This window comes from Dermochelys coriacea, chromosome 13 (assembly GCF_009764565.3).
Source record: "Dermochelys coriacea isolate rDerCor1 chromosome 13, rDerCor1.pri.v4, whole genome shotgun sequence".
Classification (NCBI taxonomy): Eukaryota; Metazoa; Chordata; order Testudines; family Dermochelyidae; genus Dermochelys; species Dermochelys coriacea.
Genome location: NC_050080.1, coordinates 27,390,226 through 27,408,196, shown reverse-complemented (window position 1 = coordinate 27,408,196; position 17,971 = coordinate 27,390,226). Strand labels below are relative to the sequence as shown.

Below are 17,971 nucleotides of genomic sequence, written 5' to 3'. Positions count from 1 at the left end.
TGTTTCCAGCCTCAAGAAAATTCAGAGTCGAACTTTGCAAATATATATATTACAAATCCCCAAACCAAGCCAAACATCCCAGGTTTCATTACAAACTCAGCCAAAGCTTTGTAAGTTTTGCAGCCTTCCAGGCAAACCCAGACCCAGGTCATCAATCTTGATTCAGCATAAATTTAAGCACTTGCCTAACTTTCCCTACTCAGATGCTTAAGCACTCTGCTGATTCGGGGACAGAGTGACAAGGGGCTAAGCTGTGATTTCAAAACCATGCAAAACTTGTCATGAAATCAGCTGATGCCAGGCATTTTTGACTAGGTTGCAGGTTGTGTTCAATGAAATCCAAATCAAATCAAATTTCAAAGGGGCCAGGACTGATAGGATGGGAAACCAACATAAACTGCTAACCCCATTATAGTCTAAATTCTACTGTCTACCTTTCGAATTTACAAATTATTTACTACAACCAGTAGTTTTGGCTTCCAAGCCAGACTGTCCTGTCAGCCAAGTTACTGGGATGTATTACAAGAGTATGCAAATATGTTCAGTTCTTGTATTTTTTCCCATACAGCTACTTATAGCTGCTGGGTTTTTTCTCTTCATGATGCAAAAATTATGGATAAATGTAAAAATCTATCTATCTGTCTATCTATCTATCCCCATATACACATTGCTGTCTGTCTGTCTATGTATCCCCCTATACACTGTGCTTTCTGTCTATCTATTTTGTCTTTATACCATGATCATCATTTTGGTATCTGAGCTCATTACAAGAATGTGAGCAAGCAGTGAAGGAACTGTCACACTGTGGAGAATGCCTAGTGTGTGCTCTACCCAAATAACATATGCACAACCGGATTACTAGCCAACTCTTATATTTCACCTGACTAGGAATCGGGACTCAGATAGTTTTCCATTCACAGGATTCAGGAAGGGGAAAAAACTCGCCCCTGTGCTGTGAGAAGCAACTGAACTCACTGGTGGACATTTAATACATTGTGCTCCAAGAGGTGTCTGACTCCTCTGGGTCACGTTAAGACTGACCCTTGTGGAAGGAGGCAGCTCTTGTCTGTTACACACGTCACACAGGGGCTTGTAACAAGCAGTCCCTCTGCTTAGGGGCGTGCAGACTCACATCACTGCAAATGGGATGGGGAAGGAGGAGGGGCCACTCCCCTGTTCCCTCTCCTTCACATCAGCCACAGAGCTGGCTGGAAATGCTATGGAGAGCAGGTTTCACACCCTCAGTTCAGGCCTGTGCCTAGATGACACCATCTAGCCCTAGTTGTGCCTCCAGACACATTTAAATACTGTGCAAAACCTGGATTGGATATCCTGTGTGACTGACAGGACTCACTTGGGCATTACAGGTACCTCTGGTAGCTGAGTCAATTAGGAGAATTTTTGGATTTCAGCACACAGTCTCATAATTTGCACTGCTGAGCGATTCCAGCTGTGGTATGGAATGCCTGTGTATTATTCCAGTTACAGGATCCCAGAATGGAGCACTTAACTTCACTTTGTTCAGCACATGAGGACTCAGGGCAGGGATTGCATGACAGAAAGGAATTATGCCAAAGGAGAATGGAGAGCCTAAAGTTTGCCTGCAAAAATCCATGTGTAGGGACCTAAATAAGTGGTCCCTGCACAGGTGCATGAGAGGGGGAAGTCACAGCCACCTTCTCCCCAGAGCATCCATTTGAGATCATTCAAAAACTGGCCCTTGGAGTTTCATTTTGAGCTAGTTGTGAAAACACTGCTGTGACTTTTTCTTTAGGTAACTTAAAATCAGACTCAGCATGCAAGGGAACAGCATCCAATGAAGTGAGCTGTAGCTCACGAAAGCTTATGCTCAAATAAATTTGTTAGTTTCTAAGGTGCCACAAGTACTCCTTTTCTTTTTGCGAATACAGACTAACACGGCTGCTACTCAGAATCCTACAATGAGATCTTTCATTATTTTTAATGATTGTTTTTTTTATTTGAAATAATTAATAAACCATCACACATGCAAAGTAAAGTGCAGAAAAACGAAATCGGAACACACACACATCTTAGAGGGTATTCACAACATCACAGACCCTGTTCCCATGGTTACCAGAAGCCTGAGGAACCTCCTGATATCCCTGTACAGTCTTTATAGATGAAAGAAAGTGAACTTTAGATATGTTTTATCTAAAATTCCCAGATTATAGCTTGTAGCTCTGATAACTGGTATGAAACCTTTAGTCTAGGAAATGACGCTTGCAGGATCTTACACACAAAGCAATCTCGCTCTGGAGCAAACTGCAATATTCCTGGCACTGGCCTAGGTGAGTGATTTTTAGTCCCTGATCCTGAGAAGCGTTGAACAACCAGAACTCAGTCAACTCTAGTGAGAGCTGCAGGCATTCAGTGCTTTCTCAGATGAACTCAGAGTCTCCTTCAGGCTTCTGTAAACACTTGCAGACACACAGCCAACAGAAGAGGTGGGATTGGCTTCACCACATCTCTGCACCAGCCTGGAGCAGGATGCACCAGAGAAGGCAGAGGCTGTAGGGCACTGGAGGAAAAATGAGCCAAACCCTGGTATTGGTTTTAGTGACACCCGCACAGAGCTGAGCTGGCACTGGTTATGTTGACTTCGTGTTGGTGAAAAGAAAATGAAAGTGAAAGTCTGGCTGTCTGCTCTGTTTGGCTTTCTAATGCACAGTACAAAGCTGTTCAGATTGATCTGGGGGAGTGAATAATGTATGAGTCAGGAGAGAGAGTGGGAAATGTGAATCTTACATGCCCAGTGGTGTTCCAAGGCAGGCACCACATTGCATATTAAAAATAGCTTTCAGTACTACTATACATGTTCAGGTACAGTTTAAGTGGCAGACAAAAGCATCCTGCTGAATAGCATAGTTCTACAGCAGCTCAGCAAAATATGCACGGCAGACAGAAGGCTGAAGTTTCCATTGACTTTTTTAGGTCTGTCTGAATGAAAAAGACCAGAACTGGGTGAAAGGAATGGCCTGGGGACAATCTACTCCACCCATGGGGAGCTGGAGTAATCAAAGTTTACATGGATGGGCCCAAGTGGTGGGGTTGTCACATGCAATCCCCTCAAATACAATTCTGGGGTGCAGAACTGCAGTGTAGCCTCTTCCTTCTGCAGCTGTTATTCCAGCCATGCATCTGGGGGCGCCTGCAGCCTCCAAAAACTGCGGCATGAAGTGATGGAGTTGTTTATTGGTTTGCAGTTTGACAAAGGGTTGTAATCCCCAAATCCCTCTCTCTCTGCCCCCCATTTTTATTACATTCATGCTATTCCCTCTAGCATGTCACACAACCTTCCTGACCCTCCTGACTTGTTTACTCAGGTGTTCAAGATGTCATTGAAGGTGCAGACAAGTAACATCACAAACAAGAACGACCCCAAGTCCATCAACTCCAGAGTCTTCATTGGGAATCTCAACACAGCCGTAGTCAAGAAATCAGATGTGGAAACCATTTTCTCCAAGTATGGCAGAGTGGTGGGCTGCTCCGTTCACAAGGGCTATGCGTTCGTACAGTACTCGAATGAGAGGCATGCACGGGCCGCTGTCCTGGGGGAGAACGGACGAATACTTGCCGGGCAGACGCTGGGTAAGGAGTCCTCATGTCCTCTTTCTACTCCTTGTAATCAAGGCACAAACTCAGGTCATGAGCTGCAGCTGCAGAAACTGTTAGAGGGGAGTCCTGAAAGCACAGGGCCATGAACAATCACATGTCTTCCTTTAATACATTTTTCTACTGTAGCTAATGTTAAATAACTTCTGCATCGCATATGCAATTCATTCTACATCTGTCAGGGAGTTTGTCTGGAGAAAAATAGATGTTCTCAATCCGTGTGTGTGTCATTTAATATCTATCTGTATTTATTTTATTTTATTTATCACAGTGGGTGGGCAATAGAGTTTAAAAGTCAAAGAAGCAAAAGGCCTTGTTATTATTATTTATATTCTGGTCACACCTAGAGGCCCAAACTAAGATCAGGGCTCTGTTGTGCTAGGCACTCTATATACACTGAGTGAGCTATCCTGAACTGCTTAGAATCTAAACTGAGAAAGGGTGGGATGGGAAACACAGACACAGATCATAGAATATCAGGGTTGGAAGGGACCTCAGGAGGTCATCTAGTCTAACCCCCTGCTCAAAGCAAGACCAATCCCCAACTAAATCATCCCAGCCAGGGCTTTGTCAAGCCTGACCTTAAGAACCTCAAAGGAAGGAGATTCCACCACCTCCCTAGGTAACGCATTCCAGTGCTTCACCACCCTCCTAGTGAAAAAGTTTTTCCTAATATCCAACCTAAACCTACCCCACTGCAACTTGAGACCACTACTCCTTGTTATGTAAGATAAGTAAAGTACCTCACCCAAGGTAATACAGGAGATCAGTGGCAGAGATAATCCTACCAGGAGGTCAGTGAAATACATTATGTTAGCCAATAACATGGAACAGAGCACCACATGAAGGCTGTTGTCCTCTCCTGTGACATTTATTAAGAGTCCTTATCTGGAGCAGCCTTGAAGAACTGCAGGATCGTCTCTATGTGTAGATCAACATAATGTGGACGATCTGTCGCATACTAAGGGTGACTATCTTTGAAGAGTTCTTAGGTGAATAACATTGATGTTGCTGCTCTGCAAGAAACTCATGCTGCAGAGTCTGAGCAAGCTGCAAGATCCTAAATGTATGGCTATGAACTCATTGCCACTATGAACAACGCGAAGTACAGCCTTGCCACATCCATCAGCCATGGTCTTAAAGATATTGCAGTCCTGGAGGAATCCAAGACCATGGGAAACTCTGTTGCTGCAATAAGAATCAGAGAACTGACTGACCATAACAAACATCTACAAACCTCCAAATCTTGAATGGCAGGAGCCCACATTACTATATTTTCCCCTCCCAGCTGTGTACCCTGGTGGCTTTAATAGCCACCACTCACAATGGGGCTACAGCAGAAATGGTGAGCAACTCACAAACTGGGCCTCATTTGTAGATGTCTACCTTTTTACAACCCTAAACAAGTAAAGAATTTTCACTCAGCCACATGGAACACTAAACACAACCCAGATCTCTGTTTTCTGATGAAGGACTATATAGATGTCCCCCTGCAAGCTTTACAAACAGTGCTTGGAAACTTTCCTTGGAGCCAACCCGACTCCACCATTCTGCAGGTCAGCTGTGGAGTTCTGCTGATTGAATCAATGCTGAAACGGTGCTGGAATTTCTGCAAAGCAAACTGGGTTGCATGTACCACAGCCATTGAAGACAGGATGCAGCATATCAAGTTTTCCCTAGAATACTATCACCTTGTTCATCTTCTTATCAAAGCTGCTGTTAAACACATTCCTTGTGGCTATGGCGAGGTCTGTACTCCTTGCTGGCAGCCAGAAACAGAGGCACTTTTTAAAAAGGGTGAGAAGAGCAGTGATCCAGATGCAGAAAAATCACTAGTAGACTCATTGAACTCTGTGCCCCTGAGAAGATGGAATGAGACCGTGGAGGGTCTTGACTTCACTCATTGCCGTCGCAAAGCTTGAGCACGCCTCCTTGAGCTTGAACTGCTGATCCAGCAAAATACCATCCATCAAAAATGACGGCTAATGCTGTCGCCTCGCACCTTCTCTGGAATTCAATGACCAAAACTGACAAACTGACTAGACAGAAGGTGCAGAGAGCACTTTTGAAATGTCTGACAAAGCCCCGGCACTTCACTCTCAGCCCTAGACAGTCGAGAAGAAATAATCAAGGCCCACATCATCACTAAAGTGGGAAAGCTTCTGGCAAGGATGATATATCCCAAATTCCTCAAGAATTTGGGATCAAAGAGAAGAGGATAGTTGGCAGATGTATTCACTGCCATATATTTGACAGAGAAGATCCCAAAATACTGGTGTGAGGTGATAGTCACTGACATCACAAACATGGGAAATCAACTGTTGCCCAATATCACTCCTCTCCACAACTCACCAGTTAATGGATAGGGTTTCACTGGCCTTCTCACCCCTATGGTTTAGGCCATCCTGCCAAAGCAATAGGCTGGTTTCAGACTGGGACGAAGTTTCCACCACTTGGTTTTCAGCATTACAGGTCACATTGAGGTTGACTTCAGATGGAATCTAAAACCTGGAACTGTGCTGATAGATTTCTCCTCTGTGTATGACATGGTACAGAGATATGGGCTATTACTCAAGACATCAAAAGTTATCAAATGCCATAGCACTATATGACTCCTGGCCACTATGTTGAGCAACCATAGATACCGTTTCCTGGTCAATGGGTATATCAGCAAAGAATGCACCTTCTGTGATAGTCTACTTCAAGAATCTGTGCTGGCTCCTTCACTATTCAACATCTACATTAGCAAGTTACCTGATAAAACTTGGCATAAATTCATCTGTGCCAATGGCATTGCTATTGTGCCACAAGGCAAAGACCTTACCCCCATCAGCAACATCCTCTCCTCCAACCTCAATACTGGAAACTCCATCCCAGTGCCTCCGAAACCTTGGTAATAGCCTTTCACCGAAACAACAAAGCCACCAAGGAACCACTTCATGTCTCCTTATTCAATCAACGGTCTGAAATGAGACCTGTCTAAAGTACTTGAGTGTAACCTTGGATAGAAGTCTGACTTCAAAAGCTCATCTGGAAAAGATATGAAAAAGTAAAAGCAAGGACTAGTCTTGTCCAAAAACTCACAAGCACAACATGGGGTGCCAATGCACACACACTTCAAACAGAAACTCTTGACTGGTATACATGCCCACTACATATTGCATACCAGTCTAAGCAGGCAGTTCAGATACCAGTTATCTGGACAAGCAGCTCAATGCTGCGATGAGTATGACACCTGGAACATTTAAATGAACACACAACCAATGGTTGCACATTCTGGCACATATACTCCTACCCAAAATCTGGAGATATACACGCACACAGCCTGTGAGTACAATGGAACCATGGCTGACCTGGATTTATCATTTCATGAGCACCTCCAGAACTTTCCAAAGACATCTGAAATCCCCCAAGCCTTCTTGGGATGAGGCTAAAGCTCTTAAGGAGTCCTCATTCAATCCCAAAGTGCACTGGAAAGAATTTTGGGATAATGCTAATATCCCAAACAAACAACTAATTGCTGACCCCTCAAAATAATGTCCAGGTTTCAACCTACCCCAGAAGCAATGGCCCATGGCAAGTGCTGTCATCTCCTACACCTCTGGAAGAGGAGAGACAACGCATAATGTGACTGGGCAGCAGTCACAAGCTATGGACCACATTGTATATCAGTCCCTGCTTCAACCGTTTGCCAGTGGCATTTCAGAGTTACACCAAGACTCTTCCGAAGCTGCCTCCTGGCTCATTAATCTGGCCTTGGCTATCCTCTCTTGCCATTTGAGAAGCGGCAGAGCCAGGAATAGAAACCTGTTTGCCTGAGTCCCAGGCCCTGCCCATTGGAGCATGTTTCCTCTTGCAGGTGTCAATTTTTTCTTTAAAAACTTCCACTGGAGACCTGCCTATTGTGGCTTTACTGGTAGTGCTGTAGCAGCCATGAGAGCCCTAGCATAGTAAAGGCACTAGCAGCCACTTGTGTTTTAATCACCAAATCATGCTGACCTGCTCTGACCAACAGATTGAAATGCCAGCAGCAGGTCTAGGGTAGTGCTTCTGCCAGCGACAGACAGATGTAAAAGTCTTTATTCTTCTATTCTGTTCTATATAAGTCCCTATACCAAGCTCATCATAGCCTCTGCGTGCCTTCCAGCCGTTCATCAAGCAACTTGACCACACATCTTGACCACACATGTTTGTTCTCTCATCTTCTCCCCAGAGGGAGAAGAGTGTGCAGGGGAGTGTCTTGTTTTGTGGTTGCTTTTTTAAAAAATAAATATTCCTGTTGCTCTGTGTTTATGTTACAGAAGGCAAGGTCAAAGAAATGCACCTGGCCTTGGAAAGGAAAGTGGTGAGGTTTGCGATAATCCCAAATTCTAGAGGGAGTTCATTCCACAGTCTTGGACCATCCCCAGAGAAAGTTCTGTCTCTCCCACACTGACAAGCTTTACTCTAGCGCATTACCAGTTGCCTGAGACAAACCGTCCCCAGCTGCATCCTTATTTTTCACGTTGCTCTGAAATGCCACATGCTGAGGAGCTCTTGTCACCAGGTACAAACTGAGAATTGGAGCTGCAGACAACATTTTTAATCAAAAATTGGCATTTCTGAGCCTCCAGCAAGCGGTTTTGTGCTGAGGGCACCAGCAGTGCTAGACACCGAGTATAAGAGATTTGAAAGCCATTCCCACCTTGCTCTGATTTGAGTATGACAATCTGAAATAAGAACTTGACTACTGGATATGTTTTAAAGAGGCTGTGTTGTTATTTACCCAGTGAAAGTCCATCTTGGGTTTGTTCAAACAGATAGATTTTGGCCTGCAATGAAAACTGCTTATTGTGTGTCTTCCCTTTGAAGCAGAAGCAGAATTGAAGGTCAGAGGTGAAATGCAGCTGCAGTGTCACTTACTCCCATTCCAGATGTCATCCCAATGGTCACCAGACTCACAGTTGCATGGACAAGACCTTGTTGGGAGAGGGAGGTCATGCATGCATCGGAAGCAACCGTTACATAGAATTTACTACAAATAGGCAAAAGTTTCCCAGCCATGTTTCCTGCAGGGAGGTCAGAACAGAGGAGCAACTCACAAATTGGGATATTCCGGGGTTCTCTAGTTACTCTTCTCACTCAGCGACTTCCCCACAGATCAGATCAGCCTGCAACTCAAAGGATGATTGTTATAGCGGCCAGCACTGCAAGCTCCACCGAGGAACTGGAAACTGTCTCCCTCATACCTCATCCCCTCTAACAAACTTTCTGCAATTAGAACTCAGCTGACAGGTCTGTGGGTGATGTGAGAGCCAGAACAGACTCCAGCTCATACCCCTTCCTTATTGGGGGACCATGGGAATCCTGCAAATTCACACACAGCAGGCTGTGTGGAAAGAAAGTGTAGTCCCATGGGACAGTGGGACAGAGTCCCTGCTTGGTACCTGCAAGTGGAAAGGCCTTTCAAAAAGGGGAGGTCACAGCTGCACAAATAGCCCCCAAAGGCTCTCCCCAAGAGGTGAGCAGGGGTAGACAGGGAAGGCACCTGGCAAATATTAATTAAGAGCATTGCCCTGCTTTTGCTTTCCACTGGCAGACCTTTCCACTGGCAGACCACTCTCACTGAGCCAGAGGATATAGCCTCCTGCCTCTGGCAGAAAGCAGCAATGCCATCACCACCTGCTTTCTCGCCAGGGGTGAACACCTCATCTGGCACAGCTGTCTCCACAGACACAGCTGGGAAGGGCTAATTGCCAGTGAAATTCAGCCACTTCCTTGTGCCATCCATGCCCATTCCTAGACCTCCATAGACAACAGGGTATGGGACAGCAGAGGACAGGTGAGCTGTGTCCACCACTAGCACCACTTAGCATGCCTTGGTTGCCACGTCCAGCCACTGTCCCCTTCCCTGCTCCTTGCCCTCTTTTTCTATGAGTGGCCCTTTCCACTTTCCCTGATCTTCTCATGTCACATCACACTGAGCCATGATCAGGGGGATGAGCAGTGACTGGGAATTGTCTGAGTGTTGCCTCTTCAAAGGGTTTATAATATTTTATTTTTTAGTGGTGGGGTGGATTGAGGTTCAGGACAGTCTCGATTCACCTACGAAAGTGAAACAACACCTCAAAGAAATCAGAGCTTTGGTTCTCTAAACTTACACTCAGGCCGATATGATGTAGAAATGGGCCTGGAAGTGAAAGCAAGAGCAATCATTCTTGGCATGTTTCCTGTACTGCCAACCCCAAGTGTTTGAAAACCACAAGTCAAGCCCCCAAAATCACGAGATTGGCTTACAAATCATGAGATCATAAAACAGAAACAACAACAAAAACTTGGGGGCTCTGTTTATTTTCCTTCTTGGTTTTGAATTTTTAAGGTGCATGTTTCAGGCTTTTCTCTGCAGCCATGAGGGCTACACATTTCTTTTTTTTCCCAGTGAAAGCAGAGAATCTCACCTAATCATATGACACGTGCTAGGGCTTCAGAAAAAGCACTATTACCAGACTCATGATAAAAGCATGAGAGTTGGCAACACTGTTCATTTAACAACAGCCACTCTCACTGAGCCAGATACTCAGCTGGGGTAAACTGGCAGAGTTTCAGCAGAGCTATGCTGATTACATCCGCTCAGGATCTGTCCCAATATACTTTGGGATTTTTACTTCTGGATGAGACCAGAAGCACCATTAAAACAAGAAGTTCAAGCCTCGAAAAAGGCTCCAAGTTTGAGTGGGAGCTGAAGGTTCGGATCTGTTGTTATGTTTGATCAGATCAGTGCCTCCATCCTTAGGGGGTCACCCAGGTGCACTGGTTTCTGAACAGCCCGGCCCACTTTCAGTAATGACCATACTGGCTTTGCAGGAAACACTATGAATGAAACAGCCCTTCTCAGAGAGCAGGGTCTTTCCTGTTGCCATTGTTCAGACAAGAATAGGAATTAGCACCAAAGAAGTTGTATTAAATGCTGTTGAAAACCCCTGATATTCTGCATGGAATGTCAGTGCTTCAGTGTCTGCTGTTCTTGTCTGAGCTGCTACAGTATTCTGCTTATCCTCCTGGCACCTTTCAAGCCCCTCTCTAATAGATCATGTTTCAGTGGGTATAAAATGCTTCCACTCTGATTCAGTAGTGTTTCACGCCTGCTTTTGCACAGGGATAAGTGACGGTGCAAGGCAGTGGAAAATTCAGGCTCATTCATTTTAATTTATTTCATAATGTACTATGTCTCCATTGACATGGACGAAACATCAACCTGCCGTAGGCTCAGTGGTGCTGCAACACCAACCAACCCTTGTATCAGGCCCCCCACTCCACAAAATGAAACAAATCTCCATAACCTCAGCCCAGGGTCGGACAAATGCTTGATTGAGTAGATGAGCCTGGCACTGGACTCTAAACCCAGTGCTGTGAAGTATTACAGGCCTTATATTCCATAGGAATTGAGTGTCTGGCAAAACTGAGCACCCTGAAGGCCACCAAACAAAGGGGTTGGACAAATGTCATCGAAAGCCTGTTGGCCAGTGAGAGCCCACCAGCCAGAATGCGCACCCTCGAAGTTCTCAAGAGTGCAGATCTAGGGCATACATGTATGGAGAACCCCATTTTGCATTTGGTTCTCTGTCCGTGACCCTCATATGTTCTTATACATCCATATTTTGTATTTATAGCCTAGGCATCATTTTTTCAGGGTTTATGAGCCCTGCAACTTGCCTGGAGCTCCTGAAAATGATTCCATGTACAAGTTAACTTGAAATTCAGCTACTTGTGGGTCACTGTAAGGTCTTTATTTGGGCGGTAAGTTCCTAGGGGCAGGGCTGTGGATCTTTATTTGTCCGTACAGTACCTAGCACACTTTTTTGTGCTATATAAATAATGGAAAAAAATAAGAATAGAAATTTAACTCACTGCATTTCATGCAAAGTGCAATGGGTCCTGACAAATTTAGTCTAAAGACACACATGTTTCAAGATTTAGTTTCCTGCCAAACCTCGCTGGCATTAGCAGGGCTGCTTCAGGGACACTCATGCCTGTGGCAGCCCATCCCATCATGTTCCCACAGATCAGTGGCTCCTCATGCTTCCAGCTTTGCTGGGGGAAGGCTCCTTGCAGTCATATGAGCTGTCTGCTTCTCCTCTCTGTTCTTCACCCTGCTGGATCACCACCAGGAAAAAGGGGGTGGGAGGAGACAGCAGTACAAAGTAAGGGACCCAATACTGGCCCTAGGCAACCTCACCCCACAACAAGCTGCATCAGTTCCCCCTATCACAAAGCACCAGCAAACATGCCCCTGCACCACAGTACTCACTCCTGAGAAGGCAGCCAGCGTATGTGCACCCCTGTGACTACCCCAGCAGTTCCAGCTACTCTGCCATTCCCATCTACTCCATCACCCACACACCCAGCACGTCCAGGTACCCCAGTGCTCCGAAGCGCTCCACCCCCACCCGCAATGCCCCAGCAACCGCCCACTCAGCTACCTCCCAGGCTCTCCAACCCAGCACCCACAGCCAGCCTGACACCCAGCTCCAACTTACCCAGCATCTACAGCTACCCCACTGTGCACCACAGACACCCCCATATTCATTCATTCTGCTACCTCCAAGCCATGCCCCAGCTTCCTCCTCAGATTCCCCCACCCAGCACTGAGCTATCCCCCAGATGCCCAGCACCCACCGCTCCCTCACCTCTCGCTGCAGGTGTCCCAGTGTTCAGCCACCCCCACAGCCTCCCTCACCCGCCCAGGCACCTCGCAGGCTGCCTCCAGGCACCGTCCAGCACCTCCCCCTAAGCCATCCAGCCACACACCCTTCTGCCTTCTGTGCCAGAGCTGGCAAGTTTTGTGCCGCTCCCCATCCTGTCCCTGTCGTTGCTTGGGCCAGGGCATGTTGACCATAAGATGAAGTTTATGAATAGAGGTAAATTATTTGCAAATACCCAAATTAGCCCATTCGGTCATTTGCATAAATGGCACGTGTGGAACTGCACAAAATTTGGCGGCTATGCATCATTCACAGACTAGGTCCCTAGGCTCAGCTGTACCCTTGTGAGCCCCTGGGAGACCTAAGCAATACCATACCATACAGGGTATGTCTACACTGGAAAACAAAACAAAACACAGCAGCAAGTCTCAGAGCCTGGGTCAACTGACTGGGACTTGTGCTACGGGGCTCAAAATAGCGGTGTAAAGGGTCCCACGCAGGCTCTGAAATCTGGCCCGCAGGGAGTCTCAGAGCCCAGGCTCCAGCCGGAGTAGGAATGTCTACACGACTATTTTTAGCCTCACAGTACACGCCCTGTAAGCCCGAGCCAGTTGACCTGGGCTCTGTGACCTGTGGCCGCAGGGTTGTTTTTTTTTTTGCGGTGCAGACATATCCACAGAGAACTTAAAAGTGCAGCAGTTCTGTTGGCAGTGTGGCCTAATGATAGTGAAAGGATGACACAATAAATGTCCACAAGGATTGAATGTGTAAGCAGCAAGGAGAATTAGAGGAGGAAGTGTACAGGGTAGGCTAACTAAGGGGTTTCTCTTAGCCAATTTCACTTCCACCATTTTGTCTTGTACGCAAATTGTAAAATCTTTGGGGTACAGACCCATGTTTGTACAGCGTCTAGCACAATGGGATGCTGGCCCAGGACTGAGTTTCCTGGCAGCGATGGTAATAAAGATAAGCAATAATAATAATAGTAGAAACCCAGCATGAATCAAACCCAGCAAACTTATCACCGCTCTCCTGGGAGTGCTACACACGCAGCACATGCTCCCTCCCTCCATCCCCTCACCCCTCCAAGCATGAGCACATTGATCAAAAGCACCTATCACCCTGCTATCTGGCTGCCTTCCCTGGATTCAAAGGAGGGGACTGGTTGGCAGCACACTGGTTCTTGTGGGTACAAATGATGAAGAATTGGGGGAGTCCTGGGAAGCTCTGCCAGGCAGAAGAGAATTGCTCCACTCCCAGCCTGGGAAAGTAGGACAGTGCAATATGTCACCTCTCTGATGGATTGTTTCGGTGCAATTTTGTGTCCATGCCCAGAGTTAGTTTGCTTAGGCTTTGCGCAGATATCATGAAATTGGCCATATCTCTCTATTCTCACGTCCAATGCGCTCATTCAGCGTGGAGGTTCAGGACAGAGATTTCCTCAGCCAATCAGAAAATTTCATTCTCACCATCACTGGAATGAAACCTGCCTCTGAGATCAATTGGGGTGACTGCAGACATGCTTCTGCACCCTGTGCAGCTTTTAGAACAGACCAATCAGAGGAGACCTCAAAGGGAACTTCAGACCTTTCTTTTGTGTCCTATATTTAGTATTAATTTTATACTTGGAAGAAGAGAAATAAATTGCATCTATCAGCCAATAGCAGCGAGGGGCTTACACATTCGCCATGTTTCGTAAAGAGAACACTGAATTCTCCTTGGAAGCCAATCCTAGACAGGCATGAGCTGCAAGGGGCTTTAGGAGCCAGGATTAGCATGCGCCCAGTGGGTTCTCTGATTAGAAGCTGATTGTTTGCCAGCTGCCTTAGGTAAGGGAAAAGAGGCTTGTAGAGAGAGCAGCTGCTTTGGACATGTGGACAAGGCCCAGCAGGAGTCCCAGCAGAAGCTTAGCAAAACAGTTTGGTTAGCACAATACACAGCTCCCTGCTAGGAGTCTGTGTGGGCAGGTAATTGAACCATATGATGTGGGGATTGCATCTGTGTCAACAAGATGGCTGCATGTTCTCAGAGAGCCAGCCATGCGTGAGATGAGTTTTATATGCTGACATTAATTCAGGGAGTTGATTCATTGCAGATATCAACATGGCTGGAGAACCTAAACCCAACAGACCCAAAGGGCTGAAGAGAGCAACCTCCGCCTTGTACAGGTAGGTCTTCAGTACCTCAGCTCCCCAGAGTGAGACAGCAGGGGGGATGGCTTTTCAGCAGGGGATCCCAACCAGGGCTGATATGTCATGCTCCTCTGGGTGGACTCTCCGAGCTCCCACTCCTGGGCTGCACCATAAATCTCAGTGCCAGGCCCTAATGCTGCCAACTACCCATTCAGTTCTTCCTGCTGCAGTCCACCATAGAGCTGGGCTACTCTGAACCCCAGGCTTGTACCAGAAGCAGCCCAACTTCCACGGTAGGCTACAGCAAGCACAAGGGATGATGGGCCGAGGATGCTTGCTGGCATAGCCTAGGTTTGTCCAGAAGATACAAGGGGGAAGCAACAGCTTTATGGGAATCTTCACCAGGCCCCCAGAGGGAGGGAATAAATGATCTATTCTGCTTTGACACAGCGCGAGTCAAAAGAAAACAGCCGGCAAATTCAAAGGTTTCCATCCCGCACTGCTGGATCCATAAAGCTTCGCTCGCTTTTGATTACCCAGCTCTCCAGTTAATGAACCTTCCCTCCCCAGCCTCCCCAGCAACTTGCTTTCAAGTCGCATAATTGTTTTAAGCAAATCTCCGTGTTCTTTTCAGCAGCTGCATATCAGTCCTGCTTCCACACCTTGAAAAGCCCCATCTGGAGATGAAAGGGAAACAGGCTATTGTTCTGCCAAGTGGTTATCCCAAGGCTTTTGTCTTTGCCCAGATCAGGCACCTGGTGCAGTCTTTGTGACAGTGCCTGCCAGCAGCCAGAGATGCATCAAGTGCTGTAAGGCCTGCATTAAAGGGGGGAGGGGGCAGGGTAATCATTCCTGATAATGTCATGGAGACATTGGAGTGGGGGGGGGGGCATTTCCGCTCTCTAGCACAGTCCACCGAGGTTTTCCACTCCCGGAGCCCTCAGATCAGAGAGCACTGGATGACCCGAGTGAGGTACAGAGCTTTTCACTGCTAGAGCAGCAGTTTGCACATGGACTATGCTGGCAGCAGCTGAAAGCCACGGCTGCAGGAGGAGGAAGGGGGCTCTAGGAGCACTTCTTCAGGTGGGCGGGTCAGTTTTAAAAAACATAGACAGAATGGTCCAAGGGAGTTAGGAGCAGCCCAGCTTTCACTGACTTTAATGGCATTTGGGTGTCAGGCTCCATTCAGCCACTCTGAATATCCCAGGCTCAGCTCTGTCAAGCCAAACAGGTGCAGGCAGGAAAGAGGCAGCTGCAATGCAGCACCCTGCCTCTAGGGGCTACTCTGACCCCCTGCCAAACCCTCATCCCCTGGCAGCTAAGAGTGGATGAGATGGACATAATCAGGGGAACCCCAGCTGCCAGCCAGTCACCCAGCCTCAGGTTCTTCTCCTCTTCTTCCCTCCAGATGAGAATGAGAAACAGGGGTGGGGGGATGGACAGGAAGGGGGCTTTGTTGGGGGGATTTTGGAAAGAGGAGATGTGGGGGAAATGGAGGGGCAGGGAGGACTTCAGAGTGGGAGACTGTGGGGGCAGAGGGACCTTGAAGGGTGGGGAACCAGGTGTAGGGGGACAAGGGAGGGGAGTACCAGCAGAAATTTGGTAGGGAAGACCTTGGGGAGAGGATGAAAGAAATAATGATGGGGAGAGGGAGAGAAGGAGATACAGTGAGGAAAGAGAAGAGAGTGAGGGAGCTGGGCAAACAGTGCCGGGGATCCTGACACATGGGGAACCAGGAGAGACTGGGGAATGAGAGGGTAGAACGGAGGAGCCGGGGGAAGAAAGGAAAAATGCAAGGAGAGCAAACGAGGTGGGAGTATGGAGCTATGGAAAGACAAGGATACTAGAAAACAGGACAATGGGAGGAGCCATGGGACATAGGGGCAGGGCCTGAGGCACGTGAAGGAGTGTGGGGTGAATTGGAATGAGACAGTGTTGCCAGCTCTCCAGATTCTATCATGAATCTCTTTATTACTGATGGGTTTCTTATGCCCCTGCCCCTGGAGTCATGTGAATATGGGAGAAATTCAGCTTTCATTTGAAAATACAGTAGGTTTCTGGTTGCAAAGAAAAAACTTTTAAATGTGACCAAGGGAAGACTCAAAAACCAGAAGGCTAATAAAAAGAACCCCAAAATGTGTTGGGTTGTTATAAAATCTCATGATTTTTATGATGTTATGGGGTTTGACTCATGATTTTTGACTGCTTGGTGTTGGTAACACCTGCAGATAACAAGGGAAGGAGTTGTGGTAGGATTTTTTTTTAGAAAGGGAAACTAGGAGAGAATAGTGTTTTTTCCCATGAAAAAAGAAGGGGAGGGGGGTGAGGAAGGGAAAACAAGAGGTACATGAAAGGGAAAACACAAGCGCTGGAGAGAGAATGGAAAGAAAGGAAATGCAGATATGGGGAGGGGATGGAACACGGAGATGGAGCAAAAGAGAAGAACAAAGAAAAGGAGAAATGGAAAAATAAGGAAGAAAACATAACTCTCTGGTTATGGTGAACTAAATGCAATATGTGGGACTTCTGCTGCCTCTCTGCCCTAGCAGGAATTTAACCCAGTGTAAACTGGCTTCTGTTGCTTCCAGTAGCTGTATTTTATTGATATTCACCTGGCGGGCATCCCACTGCTCTGTAATTGTTGGGAGAGAGGACGACAGAATGATGCTGCTTTGGGGATTTGAGTTTTATTACTTGGTGGCTGTTAAAGTAGGGCAGGCATTTATTTATTATTTTTAATTACATGAAACAGTGGTGGGCAATGGATTTCTTCTGAGTCTAGAGCCTCTGATTTAGGACACTAAGAAACACCCTGAAATAATGAACAGGCCAAAATTAAGAGAAATACCTAAGAGGGAAACAGAATAGTGGGGATGATCTGAGCCAGTTTGCTAACAGGCAGCTCAGAGGAAAACAGACTGCTTCTCTGGTCACCAAGCGGATGGGGAAAGGGCCCGACGAGGTATTTCTCTCCTGGTGTTTGGAGATTCTAGTTACTCTGGGGTAAAATCCTGGCCACATTGAAGACCATGGGAGTTTTGCCATTGACCCTGTGTATTTAAGGTATATTAATATTGCTGGCTATGTGCTCTGGCTAGTGAGGTTAAATGGCAAGTATGGTCTGGCTTGCAGCTCCTTTGTTATTGTTACCGTCAGCCGTCTTTGTTGCTTCCCTCCCCAGAGAAATGGTGCCATGTCTATGAAGTGGATGTTATGGGCCAAGCTTTCAGAAATCCAAGTTTCGAGCCAGAGTTCAAATATGAGCGCTCGCATCTCTGATTACTCTCTTTGTGTCCACAGTGAGGTGCAGTAGGTGGAGGCACATGTGCTCATACTCACCCTGGCGGTTCAACAGTGACACAAATTGTGTCCAGAAATGGGAGACACCTCCCTTCTGGTAACATGTCCCTTCATGGGGACCACACTATCCAAAACTTCAGGAATCCCTGTCTGCATCCCAAAGATTGATTAGTCTCCTACAGATGCTGTCCTCTGGACAACTAAATCTTCTTTCCTTCACCTCCT

The 17,971-nt window shown here is 46.7% G+C and overlaps 1 protein-coding gene across 5 annotated transcripts in view; it reads left to right on the top strand.

The window, feature by feature from the left end:
- Positions 1–17,971, top strand: part of RALY (RALY heterogeneous nuclear ribonucleoprotein) — a 281,882-nt gene that overhangs the window by 231,006 nt on the left and 32,905 nt on the right. For all 5 annotated transcript variants that reach the window (XM_043495639.1, XM_038369803.2, XM_043495638.1 and 2 more), the window contains 2 exons: positions 3,345–3,609; positions 14,410–14,482. In XM_043495639.1, the coding sequence (XP_043351574.1) occupies positions 3,354–3,609; positions 14,410–14,482 (329 nt within the window). In that variant the 5' untranslated portion in view covers positions 3,345–3,353. The remainder of the gene's footprint in view (positions 1–3,344; positions 3,610–14,409; positions 14,483–17,971) is intronic.